The 22,518-nt window shown below is 39.6% G+C and overlaps 1 protein-coding gene across 2 annotated transcripts in view; it reads right to left on the bottom strand.

The window, feature by feature from the left end:
* PAK2 (p21 (RAC1) activated kinase 2) overlaps positions 1-22,518 on the bottom strand; it is a 129,226-nt gene that overhangs the window by 63,590 nt on the left and 43,118 nt on the right. For both annotated transcript variants that reach the window (XM_053565058.1, XM_053565057.1), the window contains one exon: positions 7,766-7,982. In XM_053565058.1, the coding sequence (XP_053421033.1) occupies positions 7,766-7,961 (196 nt within the window). In that variant the 5' untranslated portion in view covers positions 7,962-7,982. The remainder of the gene's footprint in view (positions 1-7,765; positions 7,983-22,518) is intronic.

Here is a 22,518-nt window from a genome sequence, read left to right as displayed (position 1 = left end):
AGCAATCCTCCTGCTTCAGCCTCCCAAGTAGCTGGGACACAAGTGTGGGATACCACACTCAGCTAATTTTTCTATTTTTTGTAGAGACAGGATTTCTCTGTGTTACTCAGGCTAGTCTCAAACTCTTTGCCTTGAGTGATCCTCCTGCTTTGGGCCTCCCCAAATAGGATTATAGGTGTGAGCCACTGTGCCAAGTCTTTCTTTTTAGGATATCTTTAGATCAGGCTTCTGATATAAAGTCCTAAGGTCATTATGATTTTTTAACATAAAAATACAATTCTTTCCTTTTTAGACTTCTATTTCAAGCACGTACTGTCATTCTCCCCTTCCATACCAAATCCCTGTATTTCAGAATAAAATGTATGAGGAATGCTCGAAAATGAAAAGCAATTAAGATGAAACTAAAGAAAGAAACAGCAGCTCGGGATATATACAGGACAATGCAATTTCAAATGGCTGAAGCTATAAACAAAGCAAGTAGGAACCGGGGATCCAGAGGCAAACACGAGGGCAATAAATGAGATAACATTAGCTGCTTAGCCAGCTAAGCAGGTTGGTGCTCTGTGTTTACACGAACATAAATATACATACACACACAAGGTTCTCCCTCATTCTTAACTCTTTAGTGAAGATTCAATAAATGGTGCTGGGATACCATTACAGAAAAAGAAGTGAAAATGCACATCTTCATAGATGTACAAAAATAAAATCCAGATATCTCAAACATTCAAATTGTAAAAGGCAAAGTATAAAACCTTTAGAAGAAACATATGAAGATGTCTTTATGACCTCAAGTTAAACAAAAATTTCTTAAAACAAAAAAGCTCAAACCATTAAAAAAAGGAATTAGTCAACTTACATCAAAATTAGTAACTTTTATTCACCAAAAAAATATTACTGAAAGGGTAAAAGAGCAAATCACAACTTGGAAGACGGACTGTATTTACCATCATATAACTGACAAAAGATCAAACGATTAGTATATAGAGTATAAGGAATTCTTATTAATAAATAAGGAAACAATTAACAACCCAATAGAAAAACTGATTAAAGATCTGAACAGATACTTCACAGAAAGCACAAATGAGTGGTCAATTAACTTGAAAAGATGCTCAATGCAAATTAAAACCACAATGAGCTACCATTTTACACCTTCCAGATTGGCAGAAATTAAAGAGTTGGTGAGGATGTTCAGCAGTGGGAACTCTCACCTTCAGTGCGTGAAAATACACATAAAAAACTTCAGGAAACAGCAGGGCTCAGTGGCTCACTCTTGTAATCCTAGCATTGTGGGAGGCTAAGGTGGGCAGATTGCTTGAGCGCAAGACCAGCCTGAACAAAAGCAAGATCTGGTCTCTACTAATAATAAACAGATGCAAGAGGATTGCTTGAGCCCCAGAGTTGGAGGTTGCTGTGAACTATGATGATACTGCGGCACTCTACCCAGGGTAACAGCTTGAGACCCTATCTCTTTTTTTGTTTTGTTTTGTTTTTTTTTGAGACAGAGCCCCAAGCTGTGGCCCTGGGTAGAGTGCTGTGGCATCACAGCTCATAGCAAACTCCAACTACTGGGCTTAAGTGACTCTCTTGCCTCAGCCTCCCAAGTAGTTGGGACCACAGGTGCCCACCACAATGCCCGGCTATTTTTTGGTTGTAGTTGTCACTGTTGTTTGGCAGGCCCAGGTTGGATTTGAACCCACCAGCTCTGGTGTATGGGGCTGGCACCTTAGCTGCTCAAGCTACAGGCACCAAGCCTTGAGACTCTATCTCAAAAAACTTTAGGAAACAATCAAATCAAACAAACAAGTCAAACATGGGAGTATCCTGTAACCCAGCAATTCTACTCCCAAGTGTATACCTCTGAGCAATCTTTAAATCTTTGAAGAAACACTTATATCCTCACCCAGTATAAATTTAACTATTAACAAATGTTTCATGAAACAACTCTTATACTGTGTGCCCTATACTCTGATTATTTTATTAAGTGTCATCCACTAAACTAATATATTGGTTTTGTTTTGGTTTCTTTTCGGTTCTTTCATCTTGCATAATGCACTGATTTTTAACATGAGCTGTACATTAGAATCACCTGGGGCATTTAAAAAATTAAAATCACAAGAATGGAAAAGCAAGTATCCTATGTACTCAACACTAACGTGAAGCCAGTAGATGATATAATACACATCCCCACAAAGAAAAACTCAATCCAATTCTTAAAGGGGGGAGGGGAAGCAGGGAGAGGAAGAGAGGAGAAAAAAATTGATGTGCTCCCACCTAATGGGCACAATGTGAGGGCAATGACATACCTCCTGGGTTCAGGACACAACTACAACAGGGACTCTACCTAATACATGCAAACATTGTAACCAAATTTGTTTGTACTCTCACATTAATCTGAAATTAAAAAAATAATAATTAAAAACAAAACTGGTGTTCACATATGCCCCTGAAGACTGATTCAACTAGATTGGGATGAAGCTTGAATAGTTTGCTAAGCTTCCCAAGTTGATTCTAATTAGAACAATTAAACTAATGGGTCATAAAGTAATGGGACACCTGAAGTTTGAGAAGCACTGCCCTAGAGAAATACTTGCACACGTCCACCAAGATACATGTTCAAGATTATCCACAGCAGCATTATTCATGAAAACAAGAAAAATGTCCACTGAAACTGGTTAAAATACACTGTATTTATACTATAAATATATAGTACATATATTTATAGTTTCACTATAGTTACATGTGTGAATATCAGCAGTGAGAATAAACTGTAGCTGTATCAGTATATCCTCAACTCTCTAAAACATAAAGCTGAATGAAAAATGTTTCTTTCCTGTAGTTCCAGCTACTTGGGAGGCTGGGGAGAGAGAATCGCCTAAGCCCAAGAGCTGGAGGTTGCTTGAGCTGTGACGCCATAGCACTCTACCGAGGGCAACAAAGTGAGACTCTGTCTCTAAAAAAAAACAGAAAGAAAAAGATAAATGTGTCTTAGCAAAACTATAGACAGCATAATTCCATTCAGAAAAGGTTCCAAAACAGGCATGCCCAAACCATATGTTGAGAATGAATTATTATAAAATTATAATAAAAACCCAAGGAATAAAAAAATGCAAAACTCAGAACAGTGGACATTGGGAAGGAGGAAGAGGAGAACAGCATGAGGTACAACAGACAGGAACTTCAGAGACACTGATAAAATTCTAGGCTAGGTGGTAGTTGTAAAAAGCAGAAAATTAAAAAAAAAATTATACTACATATATAAAATTCTAAGACTAAACTGATAAAAAAAAATCACACAGTAATTGCCTGGAGGCAGGAGAAGATTAGGTTAACAATAGCAGAATGTGAGAGAATTTTATGAACAGATGAAAATGGTCCATTATGCCACATAGCAATAGTAATTATGGCTTACATGGGTATATCAGCCATTTGTCATAACTGTACAATTAAAACAGCATTTGTGCATATTGATTTTAAATTTCATCTAAAAATAAGAGACAAGTGAAGGCAAAATGATGATAATTGTTGAAGGAGAATGATGGGGTTCATTACACTATTCTTTCTACTTTATATACATTCTACTTTTTCTTTTTTGACAGACTCTGTCACCCTGGGTAAAGTGGCATGGCGTCACAGCTCACAGCAACCTCAAACTCTTGGGCTCAAGCCATCCTCTTCCCTTAGCCTCCTGAATAGTTGGGACTACAGGTACCTGCCACAGCACCCAGCGAGTTTTTCTATTTGGGGGTAGGGGTAGAGACTGGGTCTGGCTCTTGCTCAGGCTAGTCTTGAACTTCTCAGCTCAAGGAATCCACCCATGTTGGCCTCTGAGAGTGCTAGGATTACAGGTGTGAGCCCCCTTTTGCCCAGCCTCATGTTTGACATTTTCTACAATACAAAAAGTTTTTTTCCTATTTTTAGTAGAGATAGGGTCTTGCTCTTGCTCAGGCTGGTCTCAAACTCCTAAGCTCAAGCAATCCACCTGCCTTGGCCTCCCAAAGTGGCAGAATTGCAGGCATTAGCCAATTCCCATTTCTTAAAGAGAAATGGGAATTGGATCAGGCAAAAATTTTTTAAAGAGTTTGTAAAGTTTTAATAAGATTATCTCAAAAGAGTTTTCAGATCTTATCTGTACTTACGAGAGAACAAAGAGGGCCAGGGACAGTGGCTAATTTGTAATCGTAGCACTTGGGATGCGAAGGTGGGTGGATTGCCTGAGCTCAAGAGTTCAAGACCAGCCTGAGCAAGAGCAAAAGCCCATCTCTAAAAATAACCCAGTACTGTGGCAGGCGCCTGTAGTCCCAGCTACTTAGGGAGGCCGAAGCAAGAGAATCACTTAAGCCCAAGAGTTTGAGGTTGCTGTGAGTCATGATGCCACAGCCCTCTACTGAGGTCGAAAAAGTAAGATTCTATTTCCAAAAAAAAAAAAAAAAAAGTGGGGCGTAGACTTCAGAAATCACCAACAAAAACTGAATGGACATTAATTATAGATATGAAGAACTGGGCTCGGTGCCTGTAGCTCAGTGCAAGGCAGCCAGCCACATACACCAGAGGTGGTGGGTTCGAATCCAGCCTGGGCCTGCCAAACAATGACAACCACAACCAAAAAATAGCTGAGCGCTGTGGTGGGCGCCTATAGTCCCAGCTACTTGGGAGGCTGAGGCAAGAGAATCACTTCAGCCCGAGTTTGAGGTTGCTGTGAGCTGTGATGCTACAGTACTCTACTCAGGGCAACAGCTTGAGACTCTTGTCTCAAAGAAAAAAAAAGAGAGATACGAAGAATGGATAAACCTAAATGGAATTAAAGCCATCCCTAGGAAACAGTACCCTCACTCTCCTTTTGGTAGGGGAGACTTTGAGTTAGCTGATAAATCTAAGAGAAAGGAATGGAAAGAAGGGCTTAAATACAGGAAGATCAAAATGGAAGAGCCTCAAAATGATCAGAGGGATGGGTGAGCTCTTTTACATTATGTAAATGCATATTCAACTCAGCTCACAAATCCTTCCATTAACCGGAAGTCAAGTATTAGACTGTCCCTGCTTTCTCTTTTGTTTCATTTTATGGTTTTCTATTCCCCTTTCCAATGCTGTCCCCGCATATATTTTATTTCACCTACCCCACTTTGGACTCTGATGCTCCACAGGTAAGTAATTTCAACTCTTTTAGCAAATTCACATTGCTACTACTACTTACCATCATTGTTCTTCTAACCTCCCTAAGTTTAAATATAGTGTTTACATTGCCATTTTTACGTCTTCCCATTTTAAATAAACTGATTTAGATACTGAAAGATGAGGATTTGGCACTCTCCAACACACATACTTCTTCACCTTCCCACTCATAATTTTGGGTTCATTTCTTTATCTTTTCCTTTATCCTTTTCTTGATCCATTCCAAGTACAGTTTTCATTCTCAAACATGCCAAATAGATACCCTATTGCTTCTGTTTAATAAACTTTAAAAACATACTGGGCGGTGCCTGTGGCTCAGTCGGTAAGGCGCCGGCCCCATATACTGAGGGTGGTGGGTTCAAACCCGGCCCTGGCCAAACTGCAACCAAAAAATAGCCGGGCGTTGTGGCGGGTGCCTGTAGTCCCAGCTACTCGGGAGGCTGAGGCAAGAGAATCGCTTAAGCCCAGGAGTTGGAGGTTGCTGTGAGCTGTGTGAGGCCACAGCACCCTACCAAGGGCCATAAAGTGAAACTCTGTCTCTACAAAAAAAATAAATAAATAAATAAAAACATACTTCCATTAGGCTTTTCAGTTGCAACTTCAAATCTTAATAAAAACAAAATTAGGCTGCAGCAGTGGCTTACGCCTATAATCTAGCATTTTGGGAGGCTAAAGTGGGAGGATTGTTTGAGGGCAAGAGTTCACGATCAGGCGGCATCTATAGCTCAACTAGAGCTGGTGGGTTCAAACCCAGCAGGGGCCTGCCAAACAACAATGACAACTATAACCAAAAACAGCCAGGTGTTGTGGCAGGCGCCTGTAGTCCCAGCTACTTGAGAGGCTGAGGCAAAAGGATCACTTAAGCCCAAGAGTTTGAGGTTGCCGTGAGCAGTGACGCCATGGTACGCTACCAAGGACAATAGCTTAAGACTCTGTCTCAAAAAAATAAAGAGTTCAAGGGCGGCGCCTGTGGCTCAGTCGGTAAGGTGCCAGCCCCATATACCGAGGGTGGCGGGTTCAAACCCGGCCCCGGCCAAACTGCAACCAAAAAATAGCCGGGCGTTGTGGCGGGTGCCTGTAGTCCCAGCTACTCGGGAGGCTGAGGTAAGAGAATCGCTTAAGCCCAGGAGTTGGAGGTTGCTGTGAGCTGTGTGAGGCCACGGCACTCTACTGAGGGCCATAAAGTGAGACTCTGTCTCTACAAAAAAAATAAAAATAAAAAATAAAGAGTTCAAGATCAGTCTGAGCAACATAGCAAGACCCCCATCTCTACGTAAAATAGAAATATTAGCCAGGCCTAGTAGCACAGATGAGTTCTTAAGTTTGAAGCTATAGTTAGGTGTAATCACACCATTGCACTCTGGCCTAGGTAACAGAATTAAGACCCTATCTGGAAAAAACAGTGTGAAATTATGATACAAATAAGTGGTACACACTAAAATGAATGGACAGGTTTTTCAGCTATTCGATGATTATATCCTGTCTACAAATCTAAATTATCCAAGATTTGATTATTAGTACTAACTCAAATTTTCACTTAACATATAATGTCAAGTTGAACGTGTATTTATTAAATATCATTACATACAAAGCACCATTCTTCTTTCACTTGGGTTTACCTCTTTGTGTAGAATCAGGGGATATACCTTTATCTCTGCTTATACCAATTACCAGCTATCAGTCAGATTACCATGCTTTATGTGGTTAAACAAATGAATCTCTTACCCTTACTCTAATATCCAATAGTGTTCATAATCCCTTATCAAATTCTAAAAATTCAAAAAACTCTGAAAACCAAGAGTTTTCCTTAAGTTCAACACCAAAACTAATTTAGTGACTTCAAACTATAGGAGACTATTTATACTCTTTATCCCACTTTTGTTTGAATAGACTGGTGCTTCTTAACTAGGGGATGATTTTGCCCTAAGCGGGTTATGTGGCAATGCCTAGAGACATTTTGGGTTGTCAAAACTGGATGCAAGGCGCTACTGACATCTAGTGGGTAAAAGCTAGAAATGCCATTAAACATCCTATAATGTGCAGAGACAATTCCCTGCAACAAATTATTTGGCCCCAAAATGTCAATAGTACTGAGGCTAAGAAACTCTGGACTAGACCATATTTTGTTGATGACACATCAATGTGTTGATTACTGAGGATGCTTCATACATTCCTGAGGGCCTTATGGAATACATGATAAAAAGATAGCATTTACTATTCAAAAATCAGAAAAATTCTTAATTCCAAAATACTGCTGGGTCTAGGGATATCGGACAGGGAACTGTGGACCTTCTATAACCATTCAAATAACAGCAGTTCTTCCTCAAATATCACAAATCCCATTAAGGTCAGGAAGCCATAAATTATAGCCAAGTTCTCAAAAAATAAAAGAGTTACAGAAATTTATTGGCTATAATAACAAATAGGATGACTAACACCTTTATGGTTTCATTCTTTTTTAAAATAATGCCTAAATATTAACATCAGTTGTTTTCCTGACTAAATTTTATTGTTCTTACCACAAAAGATATTAGCATGGGCTACTATAAAAACTAATACTATGACTCAGAAACCCATAAGAGAGCTATTTTACCTTTCTCAGTGCCTGAGAATATGGAGATGATTTTATTCCTGGGCTTTTTTTCCTCTGGAACAGAGGGCAAAGGTTTCAAACTGTGATTGGCTGACAAAGTCTCCTTGCCTCCAGTGCTAAAAATGGTACTAATGGTACTGCTCATTCGCACAGGCGGTGCTGGAGGCTTGTCTTCCAGTTCTCCGTTATCAGACATGATTCAGAATTATGAAATGACCTGAAACAGGCAAAAAAAAATACAATTAATAACAAGGTAAAGATTACAAACACAGCAACAGTACTAACTACCCCCGGTATGACTCTAAATTAGAAAATGTTATCCATTTAGAGTGACATTTATAAAATCTGGAAAAATCAATTTTTCCAAAATCTGGAAAAATCAATGTTGATAACTGGTTATCAACAAAAGTAATCTCCCCTAACAAAGTTAATAAATGGTTACCTAAGGGAAAGTTTGAAAAGCCAAGTGGAAAGCATGATCAGAATAACATAACTTAATCAACTGATTCTAAGAGACTATTCTAACAAAAAGATGAACAATACAGAATCTTAAAAGAATTCCAAAAAGAAAGATGATGTTCCCACCAGTTAATCAAAGGATATCTCTGTTAGGTCCATCTCTAGAGTAGAGACGGAGGGCTGGCTATTAAACCTATCAAACAATACCCCTCAAATCTGATCCCACAGCAGCCTGTGGTTACAACTTAGCTTTCACATAACCTTTCCTAAAGGATTCCTAAAAGAACGTGCTACCAATGCAATATTTGGTCTCTCCGTAAATTTGACATTCTATTTATTTATTTTTTTTTTTTTTAGAGACAGAGTCTCACTTTATGGCCCTTGGTAGAGTGCCATGGCCTCACACAGCTCACAGCAACCTCCAGCTCCTGGGCTTAAGCAATTCTCTTGCCTCAGCCTCCCGAGCAGCTGGGACTACAGGCGCCCGCCACAACGCCCAGCTTTTTTTTTGTTGCAGTTTGGCCGGGGCTGGGTTTGAACCTGCCACCCTCGGCATATGGGGCCGGCGCCTTACTGACTGAGCCACAGGCGCCGCCCAAATTTGACATTCTAATTTACACACATTAATCTTTTTTGTAGTCAGATGAAGCTTGATCTGCGTGTAATGACAAAATCAAATCCAGAGTGTGGCCACAAGCCTCCAGAATTCTATGATATTGTAACTCCCTATCCAGTCAACCTCTCTTATCCACATGGTTAATTCAGTTGAAATTTCAACTTTGTTTTTATACATACTTATAGGTAGATATTTTGTCTTTAAAAAGTGATTTACATACATTAAAATCAGTAGTACAAGAGAGAGGATCCCTGTTTGAATGCTAATACCTGAAGAAAAGGAGGTACAATTTGAGAAGAACTAATTCTACTCCAAATCTTAACAGCTTTTGTTTCCTTCAATAAGAGTATGTTACTATTAATAGCAAGACTATGTATTTTATCTGCCAAAAAGACAATTATTCTTCAGCCTACAAGAGGAAGAATGAGGGAAAGTAAAGGAGGAAAAACATACATTTCTGGGAATAGCTGCTGGGAAAGGGGAGTAAAAAAAAATCTACATCTCGTGCCTGTAGCTCAGCGAGTAGGGGGCCAGGCTGGCACATTCGAGCCCTGCCTGGGCCTGCTAACCAATGACAACTACATCCAAAAAACAGCCAGGTGTTATGGCAGGCACCTGTAGTCCCAGCTACTCAGGAGGCTGAGACCAGAGAATCACTTAAGCCCAAGAGTTTGAGGTTGCTGTGAGCTGTGACACCATGGCTCACAAACAAACAAACAAGATCCACATCTGTGTGTGAGAAAGACTTCCTGGGCTAAGGAAGAAATGAGGGTAAGATCAAAGGTGGTATGACTGACATGCCATCAGATGATTCTTCCTAGCCAGTTGATCACATGTGGGGTTTGTTTTAGGGCAGGGTACAAGCAGGACACAAGTAGCTATTCTTAAGTATGGGCTGCTATCCATACTGACTATAAGAGGGAACCTATTTTGCTATAGAAGGAAGAAAGATAAAATTTAGAAACAATATTGCAAGGATTATTTCATGAATGGCTAAATCAAAACAAATGTTTAGTGATCATAACACTAAGGCACAGAGGGTTATCCCTGGAATAGCGTACTTTCATCTTTAATCACCAGTTACACAAGAAAACAGCATGCCAAGTTACAATGTTTGGTTTTGGGCTATACCATGAACACATATAAATACGCACTATTTATATAAATTAAGTGAAAAAATGAAAATAACAGGGCACAGTAATTACTTAGTGTAAACAGACTACAAATTCTATCTGCCAATGTATCTTCAATTAAAACACAACAAAATAAACAAGAAAACCGGCTACGTGTTGGCCAGTTTTGTAGTTAACAGCAGGAAGTCTAGAATCAGATTGCTTTGGTTGGAATCCTGGTTCCACTATTTACTAAGTATGTGACTCTGAGCAAATTACTTAGCTGTGCTTCAGGGTTCCTTGACTTACCCTTTAAGAAATATTTGCCTAGGGCGGCGCCTGTGGCTCAGTCAGTAAGGCCCCATATACCCAGGGTGGCGGGTTCAAACCCGGCCCCGGCCAAACTGCAACCAAAAAATAGCCGGGCGTTGTGGCAGGCACCTATAGTCCCAGCTACTCGGGAGGCTGAGGCAAGAGAATCACGTAAGCCCAGGAGTTGGAGGTTGCTGTGAGCTATGTGAGGCCACGGCACTCTACCGAGGGCCATAAAGTGAGACTCTGTCTCTACAAAAAAAAAAAAGAAATATTTGCCTAAATAAAACCCAAATTTAATATTAAACACATGAGTCATAAATGACTCACGAAATTACTCAAGATGACAAATATGATAGCAACAATTCTAAGTAATAAGCCACATTAGTGGTAAGATCCTAATAATTTTAAGCATGACCCCTTCTACAATATTGATGCCTCTGCCACCAGCTTAGCTAAAGATTTTATCACTTCATCTCAGAATTTCTCTTGGTCTCGTATCTTTGGGCTGGCACTTGGAGGGAGTGAGAATAAACTCTAGCTTCCTAAAGAGTTTCTATGTGTTCCGTTTTTTGTTTGGAGAATGAAGTTAGAACTGGCTAAATAATACTTTAATCACGGTCCAGTAACACACAGTATCACTCTCTCTGGCTACATCTTCCTCAGCAGATGCCCACAACTATAGACTGAGGACTAAACAACATTTAATGCCACTTAACTCCACTGCTGAATCAATCTGATCTCACATGAATGTACCATACAAATCCTATGCTTCATATCCTCCAAACACACCAAGGACTTTCCTAGCCAAAATCATTCCTGTATACATGTTTCTTCATCCTTAGTTTTTTTTTTTTGTTTGTTTGTTTTTTTTGTAGAGACAGAGTCTCACTTTACTGCCCTCGGTAGAGTGCTGTGGCGTCACACGGCTCACAGCAACCTCCAGCTCTTGGGCTTACGTGATTCTCTTGCCTCAGCCTCCTGAGCAGCTGGGACTAAAGGCGCCCGCCACAACGCCCGGCTATTTTTTTGTTGCATTTTGGCTGGGGCTGGGTTTGAACCCACCACCCTCAGTATATGGGGCCGGCGCCCTACTCACTGAGCCACAGGCGCCGCCCATCCTTAGTTTTTCTTCATCCTTTTATTTAAAGTAAATCTTTTAAGGCTCAGTAAAAATTATTTCCTATGTAAGGTTATTCCGGTTTATAGCTGTTCAAAATGATTAATAGCCGGGCGTTGTGGCGGGCGCCTGTAGTCCCAGCTACTCGGGAGGCTGAGGCAAGAGAATCGCTTAAGCCCAGGAGTTGGAGGTTGCTGTGAGCTGTGTGAGGCCACGGCACTCTACCGAGGGCCATAAAGTGAGACTCTGTCTCTACAAACAAAAAAAAAAAAAACAAAATGATCTCTTACATTCTCTGAACTTGAGTTATACAGGAAAATAAAGACTAAAATTATAAAGGTTATTTAATAGTCAAAGACTATTAAAATTATAAAGTACTAGAATTCATCTAGCCCATCTCCTTTATTTTATATGTGAGAAAACTTAATCCACTAAAAAGTAGTTTGGGGCGGCACCTATGGCTCAGTGAGTAGGGCGCCGGTCCCATATACTGAGGGTGGCAGGTTCAAACCCAGCCCTGGCCAAACTGCAACAACAACAACAAAAATAGCCAGGTGTTGTGATGGGCACCTGTAATCTCAGCTACTCAGGAGGCCGAGGCAAGAGAATCGCCTAAGGCCAAGAGCTGGAGGTTGCTGTGAGTTGTGATGCCATGGCACTCTACCAAGGGCGACAAAGTGAGACTGTCTCAAAAAAAATAAAAAATAAAAAGTAGTTTGCTAGTGAAGTATCTCAAGAATGGACGAAAAAATATCCATTGTACTCAGTACTATTATGATACCAATATATAATCAGCTACACTTTCATACGAATGATAAAACACAATTGTAGTCCAGAAAAGAGAAGAGGAAGGGGAGGGGAAAGGAGAGGGCTGGATGGATGTGGGGAGGGTAATCGGTGGGACCTCACCTACTGTGCATATTGCAAGGGTACATGTCAAATATATTAAGAGTATAAATGTCTAAGCACAACCATTAAATAAATGAGGTGAAGGCTATGTTAACCAGTTTGATGTAAACATTCCAAATTGTATATAAAATCAACACATTGTACCCCATAAATGCAGGAATGTACACAGTTATGATCTAATTAAAAAAAATTAAGTCCGGGTGGCACCTATGGCTCAAAGGGGTAGGGCACCGGCCCCATATGCCAGAGGTGGCAGGTTCAAACTCAGCCCCAGCCAAAAAAACAGCAAAAAAAAAAAAAAAAATTAAGTCCAATAATCTTCAAAAAAATAAAAAAATACTAAGTAGTTTTATTTATAAAAGTAGCGTGAAGTCACACCAATCTAATTATTAACAAAACTAAGACTAAAATTTAAGCTTCAAAACAAGCTTTTTTCTTCCTTATACTAATATACTGGAGCATTTTATGGCAATGAATCACAACACTCATGTTTTTTCCCTGCCCAAGATTTCAAGCAATCCAAAGGTACTATACATGTTATTAGACAATAATGTTTACAATTCATGGTACACTACTCTGTCCCTAGATGAAACATTATTCTTCTTGAATCTATTAGTTTGCTGTTTTTTTTTTTTTTTTTTTTAATCTTTTTTTTTGTAGAGACAGAGTCTCACTTTATGGCCCTCGCTAGAGTGCCATGGCCTCACACAGCTCACAGCAACCTCCAACTCCTGGGCTTAAGCGATTCTCTTGCCTCAGCCTCCCGAGTAGCTGGGACTACAGGCACCCGCCACAATGCCCGGCTATTTTTTGGTTGCAGTTTGGCAGGGGCCGGGCTTGAACCCGCCACCCTCGGTGTATGGGGCCGGCGCCTTACCGACTGAGCCACAGGTGCCGCCCTAGTTTGCTGTTTTTTGTTTTGTTTTGTTTTTCTTTGAGACAGAGTCTCACTCCACCACACTGAGTAGAGTGCCCTGGCATAACAGCTCACAGCAACCTCAAACTCCTGGGCTCGAGCAACCCTTCTGCCTCTGCCTCTGCCTCTGCCTCTGGAACAGCTGGGACTAACAAGCACCTACCACAATGCTTGGCTAGTTTTTCTTTTTAGTACAGACAGGGTTTTGCTCTTGCTCAGGCTGGTCTCGAACTCCTGAGATCAGGCGATCTATCCACCTCAGTCTTCCAGAGTGCTAGGATATAGACATGAGCTACCATGCCTGGCCACTGAATCTATCAGTTCTTTTGTCAAACAGCATTTCTCTAAACAACATACAAACTACCCTCTATTAACAAAAATATCTTTGGAAACACTTACACTTTTCTCCCCTCACAGCTAAATCGTGAACTTTTCTCTTTTCCATGAAGCAGTGTAAATTTTTTGTGCACTGCTGCTATCCAAAGTGTCAAATGAGATTGTGATAAGGTTTTTTATAGTACCTTTATTTTAGAGAAAACCAGTAATTGAATACAAAACAATTCATAAAATAATGATTTACCTTGTTTAGCTCCATCATTATCAAAAATGTTGTTTTATAAAAAAAGAGCAAAATGATAAGTAGTGCCTTTCTCCAAATGTGTTCAAACACTTTGCTACTTTTCAGTGAAAAACAAGTAGGCGAAACAAAAAGTGTGCCCCAAACACACTGTACTCTTCTAATAGGCCCATTGTTGAACTGTGACACAACTCCAACACAAACAATTCCTCAATTGTCTACTGAAGAGGACTAGGGGTAGCTAAATATACAGCAGAAATGAAAAAAGTAGTGGCATCTGTAACCAGTCAGTCCTATCAGTGGAAATCACTAAATTTATTATGATCTACTGGGATCAACTATGGTATCCCAAGTATAAAGCAATTATACCTTTCAGTACCTTATGAATGTTACAACAAAATGTAATTAGTCTTCTAACACTCATTTTTTTTTTTTTTGTAGAGACAGAGTCTCACCGTACCGCCCTCAGGTAGAGTGCCAGGGCGTCACATGGCTCACAGCAACCTCTAACTCTTGGGCTTACGCGATTCTCTTGCCTCAGCCTCCCGAGCAGCTGGGACTACAGGCGCCCGCCACAACGCCCGGCTAATTTTTGGTTGCAGTTTGGCCAGGGCTGGGTTTGAACCCGCTACCCTCGGCATATGGGGCCGGCGCCCTACTCACTGAGCCACAGGCGCCGCCCTTCTAACACTCTTTTAATAAGCTATGAGAGGGCGGCGCCTGTGGCTCAGCGGGTAGGGCGCCGGTCCCATATGCCAGAGGTGGCGGGTTCAAACCCAGCCCCGGCCAAAAAAAAAAAAAAAAAAAAAAAAAATAAGCTATGAGAGCCTCAATACCCATGACCCTCCCTCCAAAAAGCTTCAAATGCCTGAGCAAAAAAACAATGAAAACATGCTCAATCATCTGAAGATAACACATACACTATAAACAGAATGTTCACAAATCAGGAGGAAAGGAGTATACTCATTTGCTGATAACAGTTATAGCTCACTAGTCAGGCTCACTAGTAAGAAAGCCAGAAAGAAAAAAGGAAAAGCAGGAAAAGAGAGGCAGAAAACACAATCAGGGGACGGGTAAAAAATCCAGAAGGAGGGCGGCGCCTGTGGCTCAGTCAGTAGGGCGCCGGCCCCATATACCGAGGGTGGCAGGTTCAGGCCCGGCTCCGGCTGAACTGCAACCAAAAAATAGCTGAGCATTGTGGCGGGCACCTGTAGTCCCAGCTACTCGGGAGGCTGAGGCAAGAGAATCGCTTAAGCCCAGGAGTTGGAGGTTGCTGTGAGCTGTGTGAGGCCACGGCACTCCGAGGGCCATAAAGTGAGACTCTGTCTCTACAAAAAAAAAAAAAAAAAAAAAAATCCAGAAGGAAAATAAAATTTTGCTTCAAACGCAAATAAAGTACTGGATAACATATCAAATCTTTTAAAATGCATGTGCAAGCTAGTAAAATGAGAGAGACTGCATGGAGCCCCAAAGCAAAATGAAACCAAAAACTCAAAGGTGTAAGCAACTTACTAATCCAGTTATTCTTGAGGGATTTTGATTAAACTCTGGAGACCTTGTACTTCACTCTGTTGGCTGTCACAGTGGACAAGTGATAAAACCCACAGTCTGCCTACATTGAAGTCTACTACTAACCCCTCCTACATAAATCCAGGACCTAAAAGGTTATAATCTATTTAAAAATAAATCAGGAATAAATCTCTCTGGACAGAAAAGAACAAGAAATCTTCAGCATTTTGAGCGTGGTGATGTCAAGAAGGAAAAAAAAAAAAATCTTTGAGAAATCTTAACAAAATTTATGATCCAAATTCATGCCACTTCTGAGGTCCAAAAAAACCCCAAAGAGATTTAATTGAATGTGGTCCCAAGTTGGTTACACCTTCTAATGAGTGAAAGAAGCAAATATAAAGCTTCCATGAAAAAAACCAACTTTAACACAGGTCTCAAATAATATTCAAAGATAAAGCTCTCAGGTAAAGAGCACTTCATGTGAAAAAATAAGAAAATAAACAAGGAGACAAGGTGCTATGATTGAGAACTAGCTAAAACAGATTAATGAAACAGGTATGGAATGAACTGACACCAAATACACATAAGAACTTGAAAAAAAGAAACAAGCAAATATGAAAAACAACATACACAACTTTGAGTAAGAAAAAAAAATAATACCTGGGCTCAGCGCCTGTAGCTCAGTGGCTAGGGTGCTGGCCACATACACCAGGGCTGGTGGGTTCAGACCTGGCCCAGGCCTGCCAAACAACAACAACTACAACAACAAAATAGCTGGGCGTTGTAGCGGGCACCTGTAGTCCCAGCTACTTGGAAGGCTGCGGCAAGAGAATCGCTTAAGCTCAAGAGTTGGAGATTTGCTGTGAGCTGTGACGCCACAGCTCTTTACTGAGGGTGACACCGTAAGACTCTGTCACAAAAAAGAAAAAAGAGAAGAAAAGAAAAAGAAAAAATAATACCTGAAAATTAAAACTCAACAGTTGAAGTAAAAAAGGAGTGCAGTCACAATAGAAGAGAGAATTAGTAAACTGTGAGATATATCTGAATTACAGAAGAGAGAGGCAGAAAATAGAGAAGATGAGTAAGTTGAATGGTCTAACATACCTGTATTTAGAGTTCCAGAAGATGACAGAATTAAGGAAGGACTTGTTCACTGAACAAAATCAACAGCTGAGAAATTTCCAGAACCGATAAAGAAAACACAGATCTGATAAAGAAAACACAGATCTCTAAGTTAAAGAAGTATGATGAATCAAAGCAGGATAAAAAATAATATGTAGGTAGACACACCATAGTGACATTAAAATGTCAAAGACAAAGAGTTTCTAAAATCAGCCAAAGGAAAGAAAAGACAGCTACAAAATATTTTTAAAAATTAGCCAGGCATGGTGGCTCAGACCATGTAGTCTCCCGCGTATCGCCTTGTGGTCTCAGTTACGTGGGAGGCTGAGGCAAAAGGATCATTTCAGCCCTGGAGTTTGAAGCTGAGAATGAGCTATAATCATACACATCCTGGGCAATAGAGCAAGACCCTGTCTCTAAAACAAGAAAAAAAATAAGAGGTAGTTTTCAAAAGATTGAAATCACTACATATTCTTTAATCATTAATAAAAAGATAACAGGGAAAAATCCCAAGTTTGGAAATTTTAAAGCACCTCTAAAAATCATGGTCACAGCTGGGCGCCACTGTTCATGTGATGTAAACCTAGCACTCTGGGAGGCCGAGGCAGGTGGATTGTTAGAGCTCATGAATTCGGGACCAGTCTAAGCAAAAGCAAAACCCCACCTCTACTAAAAAAAAAAGAAATTAGAAAAAGTGAGGCAAGAGGATCATTTTTTTCAGGCAAGAGTTGGAGGTTGCTGTGAGCTATGATGATGTCATGGGACTATACCCAGGGCCACAGTTTGAGAATCTGTCTCAAAATCGAACAAACAAACAAAAAACACCATGGTTAAAAAGAGACATCATAATGAGAATTAGAATTTTAAAACTAAGTATCAGCAAAAACTATCTATGAGCAGGGTGCAGTGGCACTAACTCATTCCTGTAATACTCATACCTTGAGAGGCTAGGGCAAGAGGATTGCTCAGGAGCGCAAGACCAGCCTGAGCAAGAGCAAGATCCTCTCTCTCTCTATCAAAACAAATAAACAACGACAAAAACAAACAAACAAAAACAGGAAAATTGGTCAAGCCAGGTGGCACACACCTGTAGTCCCAGCAACTGAGCCAAGATCACTGGAGTTTGAAGTTACCATTAGCTATGATGACATCACTACATTCTAGCCAGGGCAAAGATTAAGACTCTTATCTCAAGAAGAAAAAAAAATCCCAGGTTGATATTTTTAGCTAACAACAACAACCCCCTCCCAAAAGAAACCAACAAAAACAACAACAAAAAACCAAAGTATCAGAACTTGCCAGATAAGACAGATAAAATGTGCCATATACAAAAAGAAAATTTCGGCCTTAAAAAATGAACGAAATTCTGATACATGCTTATAATGTAACAAGAGTGAGCCTTGAAAATACTACGCTGAGTAAAACAAGGCAAACATAATAGGGTAGAAGGGTGGGTGTGAGGGATGAGAAATTACTTAATGGGTACTATGTATATTATTTGGAAGATGGTTACACTAAAAGCCCTGATTTCACCACTATACCATATATCCATGAAACAAAACTGTACTGTACCCCTTCCATTTATAGAAAACAAAAAAGATACAAAGCATAGAGTAACTATAGCTAAAAACATACATAAGACTATGGGTATGTTTGCAAAAAGTGTACTAAAAGTTAGGAAAATGTACAAATATGTAAAAATAGCAAGCCAGGTTACAATAGCTATGTAAGACAGATCAAGAACATCCAACCTCTACAAAACTGGAATTTTTTTTAAAAAAGGACATATCATTTTTCATCTAAAAAAGAGTATCATTTAATTTATAAAGGATTCGTATTTAGAAAACAGAAAAGGACAAATAATGTATTAATTTTACTTGTAAGACACCTAGAGTAGTCAAATTCACAGAGACAGAAAGTACAATAGAGGTTGGGGAAAGGGTAAAACGGGGAATTACCGTTTAATGCAATGGTCCCTAATCTTTTGGCACCAGGGACCAGTTTCAGGGAAGACAGTTTTTCCACAGACAGGGGGTAGGGATGAGGATGGGGGTGGGAGGTGGTTTTAGGATGATTCAAGTACATTACCTCTCCACCTCAAATCAGTCATTAGATTCTCATAAGGAGCACAATCTAGATCCCTTACTTGTGCAATTTACAGTAAGGTTTGCACTCCTAGAGAGGAAGCTTTGGCTGTAAATGCGGCAGCTTTGCTTGCTCCCGCTCCCTGCCACATACTTCCCTGATGTACACTGGGTTCCTAACAGGCAGGCCCTGGTCTGCAGCCTAGGGACAGCAGGTTTAATGAATACAGAATTTGTTTGACATGATGATAATGTTATGGGGAAGGATAGAAGATGGTTGTACAACCACCGTGCATGTACATCATGCCACTGATTAGTATACCTAAAAGTGGTTAAAATAGTACATTCTGTTATGTACATTTTACCACCAGCACAACAAAAAACCTTGCAGAATGAGGCACTTAAGGAAACCTACAGGTCTAAACTTTTGCATTAAAAATTAACAATTAACAAGTGTCCAACCTAAGAAGCCCTGGAAATAGCAAAATAAACCCTAAGAAAGTAAAAAGGAAATAATAACCATGATAAGAACAGAAATTACTAATTAGAAGACTAACATATAACAGAGAAGATAAAGCTACAAAGTCGAATCTTAAGAAAAACTCATAACATCTCTGGCAAAATGAATTGAGAGAAAGCAAATTAACCAGTATTAGGAATGAAACGCGTTCTACAGGCATTTTGTAAGCAGAGGGCATAGATAACAGATGTCTTGTAATGTGCTCACAAACTCTTGAACATCCTACCATGCAGTGATACATAATTTTTAAAAAATTATGATTATCTGAACTTCGTACACGATTCTATTTCACATATGAAATGTTTTAGAGTTTTAACATGTATTTTCTAGGTACACAACCATTATATAAACCAATAGTTTGTACTTTGTTTTGCTCAGACTTTACCAAGAAGTTTATTCACAATTTAGAAAATCATGTCACCAGAGTACTGTGGTGCTGACTGAGTCACTGACAGTGGTCCACATGTATGAGCCTCTGTCATCACTTCATAATAGCAGTATAGTTGTGACCAGTATTTACAAATGGAAAAATAAACTGTTTTTCCCTTTTATTTTTTTCTTTCTTTCATATTTTGGATATATGTTGATTTCCCCCCTGAAATTCTAATAATCTATAATTTTCATTTCACAGGAAAGCAGTATAACATAATGTTTAAGATTACAGACCCAGGCCAGGCGTGGTACCAACCAAGCCTGTAATCCCAGAACTCTAAGAGGCCAAGGTGGGTGGACTGCTTGAGCTTATTGAGTTCAACACCAGCCTGAGCAAGAGTGAGACTCCGTCTCTAAAAAAAGTCAGGCATTGTGGCAGGCGCCTGTAGTCCCAGCTACTTGGGAGGCTAAGGCAAGAGGATCACTTGAGCCCAAGAGTTTGAGGTTGCTGTGAGCTGTGACACCATGGCACTCTACCAAGGGCAACAAAGTGAGACTGTATGTCAAAAAAAAAAAAAAAAAAAAAAAAAAAGATTACAGACCCTTGGACCCAGATGTCCTATTTCTCTTAATCTATTCCAAAAATACTCCTGTGAAAATACAAAAAAATATATGCACCAGGATGTTATTGTAGCATTATCACAAAAGACTGAACCAACTCATATGGCCATAAATAGGAGAATGGCTGAATTAACTTCAGAACACAACATATTAAAGCATTATGAAGCTACAAAAACTAATGACAAAAACCACTCTATATACTGCCATGGAGTGATTTCCAGCTAAGTGAAAATGCAAGTCAGGGGTAAATATATGTATGGTACACCACCATTTACCTATGAGGGTGGGGGGAACGAAGTATAACAATACATACATATACCTAGGCTTTTTTTTAATGAAAGGATAAACCAAATTATTTTCCAGCTTTACTGAGATATAATGGACAAAACTGTAATTATTCAAAGGGTACAACATGATGATTTGATATACATACACACTGTATAATAATTACCACTATCAAATAAATTAACACATCCACTGCCAACCAAGGTCACCATGTGTGTAAGTGTGGGCTGTGTCTGGGGGTAGGGGACGAGGCAGGGGCGAGGGAGGGAAGACACAAAATGGAAAGGATTGAGTTAAAAGCTAGATTTCTCTGAATGTATCTTCTTTTTTTGATTTTGTAAGTCATATAAAATCACTAGCCTAAGTAGAATGAACATTACTTGCAGTAAGATACCGAAAAGGCCCAATCTAACAATCCATTCCTCATTTTAAAAAAAAAAATCCTTACACTTAACATATGAACTCATTTACAATTTAAACCAAATGAAGACCAAAACACCAAACAACTGAATGTAAACTGACATTATTGAATTAGTGGTTGAAAAATGTCATGTTCTTCTACTCTTACATCTTTAAATATTAAGATGTCTACAATGGAATTTTGTTGTATTATATTACACATTCAGCAAATATTTATTAACCAGATGACAATGCCTCTATTATTTTCTGCTATGATGTGTCATATTTTCTCAACTGAACTCTGCGCTTTGTGAGAAGACAATAATTTCATAGTTCTTTTTACTCCCCAATAGCAAATTGTTATGTACATTATATAAATTGTTATATACATCCTAGAAACTGTGTTTTTCAAATAAGCAATGTTAGCCAGTTTAGGGAAATAAACTACTGCCACTAAACAAGTCATATACTTAAAGCCAAATGATTTTCCTTTTAGTCCCTTCATTCAATCGCCAATAAAATGTAATAACACCTTTAACTGTCTATTCTCACAGTGGTAGAAATGGCAGACTACAGGATGTGAAAAGTACTTTGAAAAGTTTTGACCTTGGGCAGCGCTTATGGCTCAATGGGTAGGGCACGAGCCTCATATACCGAGGGTGGTGGGTTCGAACCTGGCCTCGGCCAAACTGCAACAACAAAAAAATAGGGGGGCATTGGGGTAAGTGTCTGTAGACCCAGTTACTCAGGAGGCTGAGGCAAGAGAATCGCTTAAGCCCAAGAGTTTGAGGTTGCTGTGAGCTGTGAAGTCACAGCACTCTACCAAGAGAAACATAGTGAGACTCTGTCTCTAAAAAAAACAAAGAAAAGAAAATCTTTTCTTTAAAATCTTTCTTAATCTCGCTGGGCTCAGTGGTTAGAGCACCAGCCCTGGGCACCAGGGTTGGCAGGTTTGAACGGGTCAGGGTCTGCTTAACAAAAGAAGTTTTTACCTCAATTTATTACTTATTCTTTTGTCATCGTTTGCTATATTTACAAGAAACAAGTATCATTAGTTGTAAAATGCCAATAAAATGCAAATAAAACTGTGTATAAATTATTAAGATAAATACAAACTTGCAGGAAAAAGAGAAAAATATAAAATTCAACTGAATTTTTTCTATGCTAACCAAAAAATGAAATAGAGAGAAAATATACCATTTATACTATCATTAAAAAATTAAGTTATGGCTCGGCACCTATAGCTCAGGTGTTAGGGTGCTTGGCCACATACACCGGGGCTGGCAGGTTTGAACCCAGCCCGGAGCCTGCTAAAACAACAGTCACAACAACAACAACAAAGTAGCTGGGCATTGTGGCAGGTGCCTGTAGTCCCAGCTACTTGGGAGGCTGAGGCAAGAGAATGGCTTAAGTCCGAGTCAGAGGTTGCTGTGAGCTGTGATGCCACAGCACTCTACAAAGAGCAACATGATGAGACTCTGTCTCGGGAAGAAAAAAAAAAATGTAGTTATTAGGGCAGAGGTTCCCAAACCTTCTCTGTTCATTACATCCTTGCTATCTCAGTAATTATTTCACAGTAGGCCAGGCACAGTAGCTTATGCCTGTGATCTTATAATTCTGGAAGGCCAAGGTGGGAAGATCCCTTGAATTCAGGAGTTCAAGACTAATCTATTAAAAATAGAAAAGTTAGGGTGTTGTGGCAGGCACCTATATTCCCATCTACTCAGAAGGTTGAGGCAAGAAGGATTACACAACAAAATGCGACTCTGTCTCAATTAAAAAAAAAAAAAAAAAAAAAAGAAAGAAAGAAAATTAGTTCA

Source organism: Nycticebus coucang, chromosome 16 (assembly GCF_027406575.1).
Source record: "Nycticebus coucang isolate mNycCou1 chromosome 16, mNycCou1.pri, whole genome shotgun sequence".
Classification (NCBI taxonomy): Eukaryota; Metazoa; Chordata; class Mammalia; order Primates; family Lorisidae; genus Nycticebus; species Nycticebus coucang.
The sequence above is the reverse complement of the archived record's forward strand: the minus strand, read 5'-3'. Positions and strand labels throughout refer to the sequence as shown.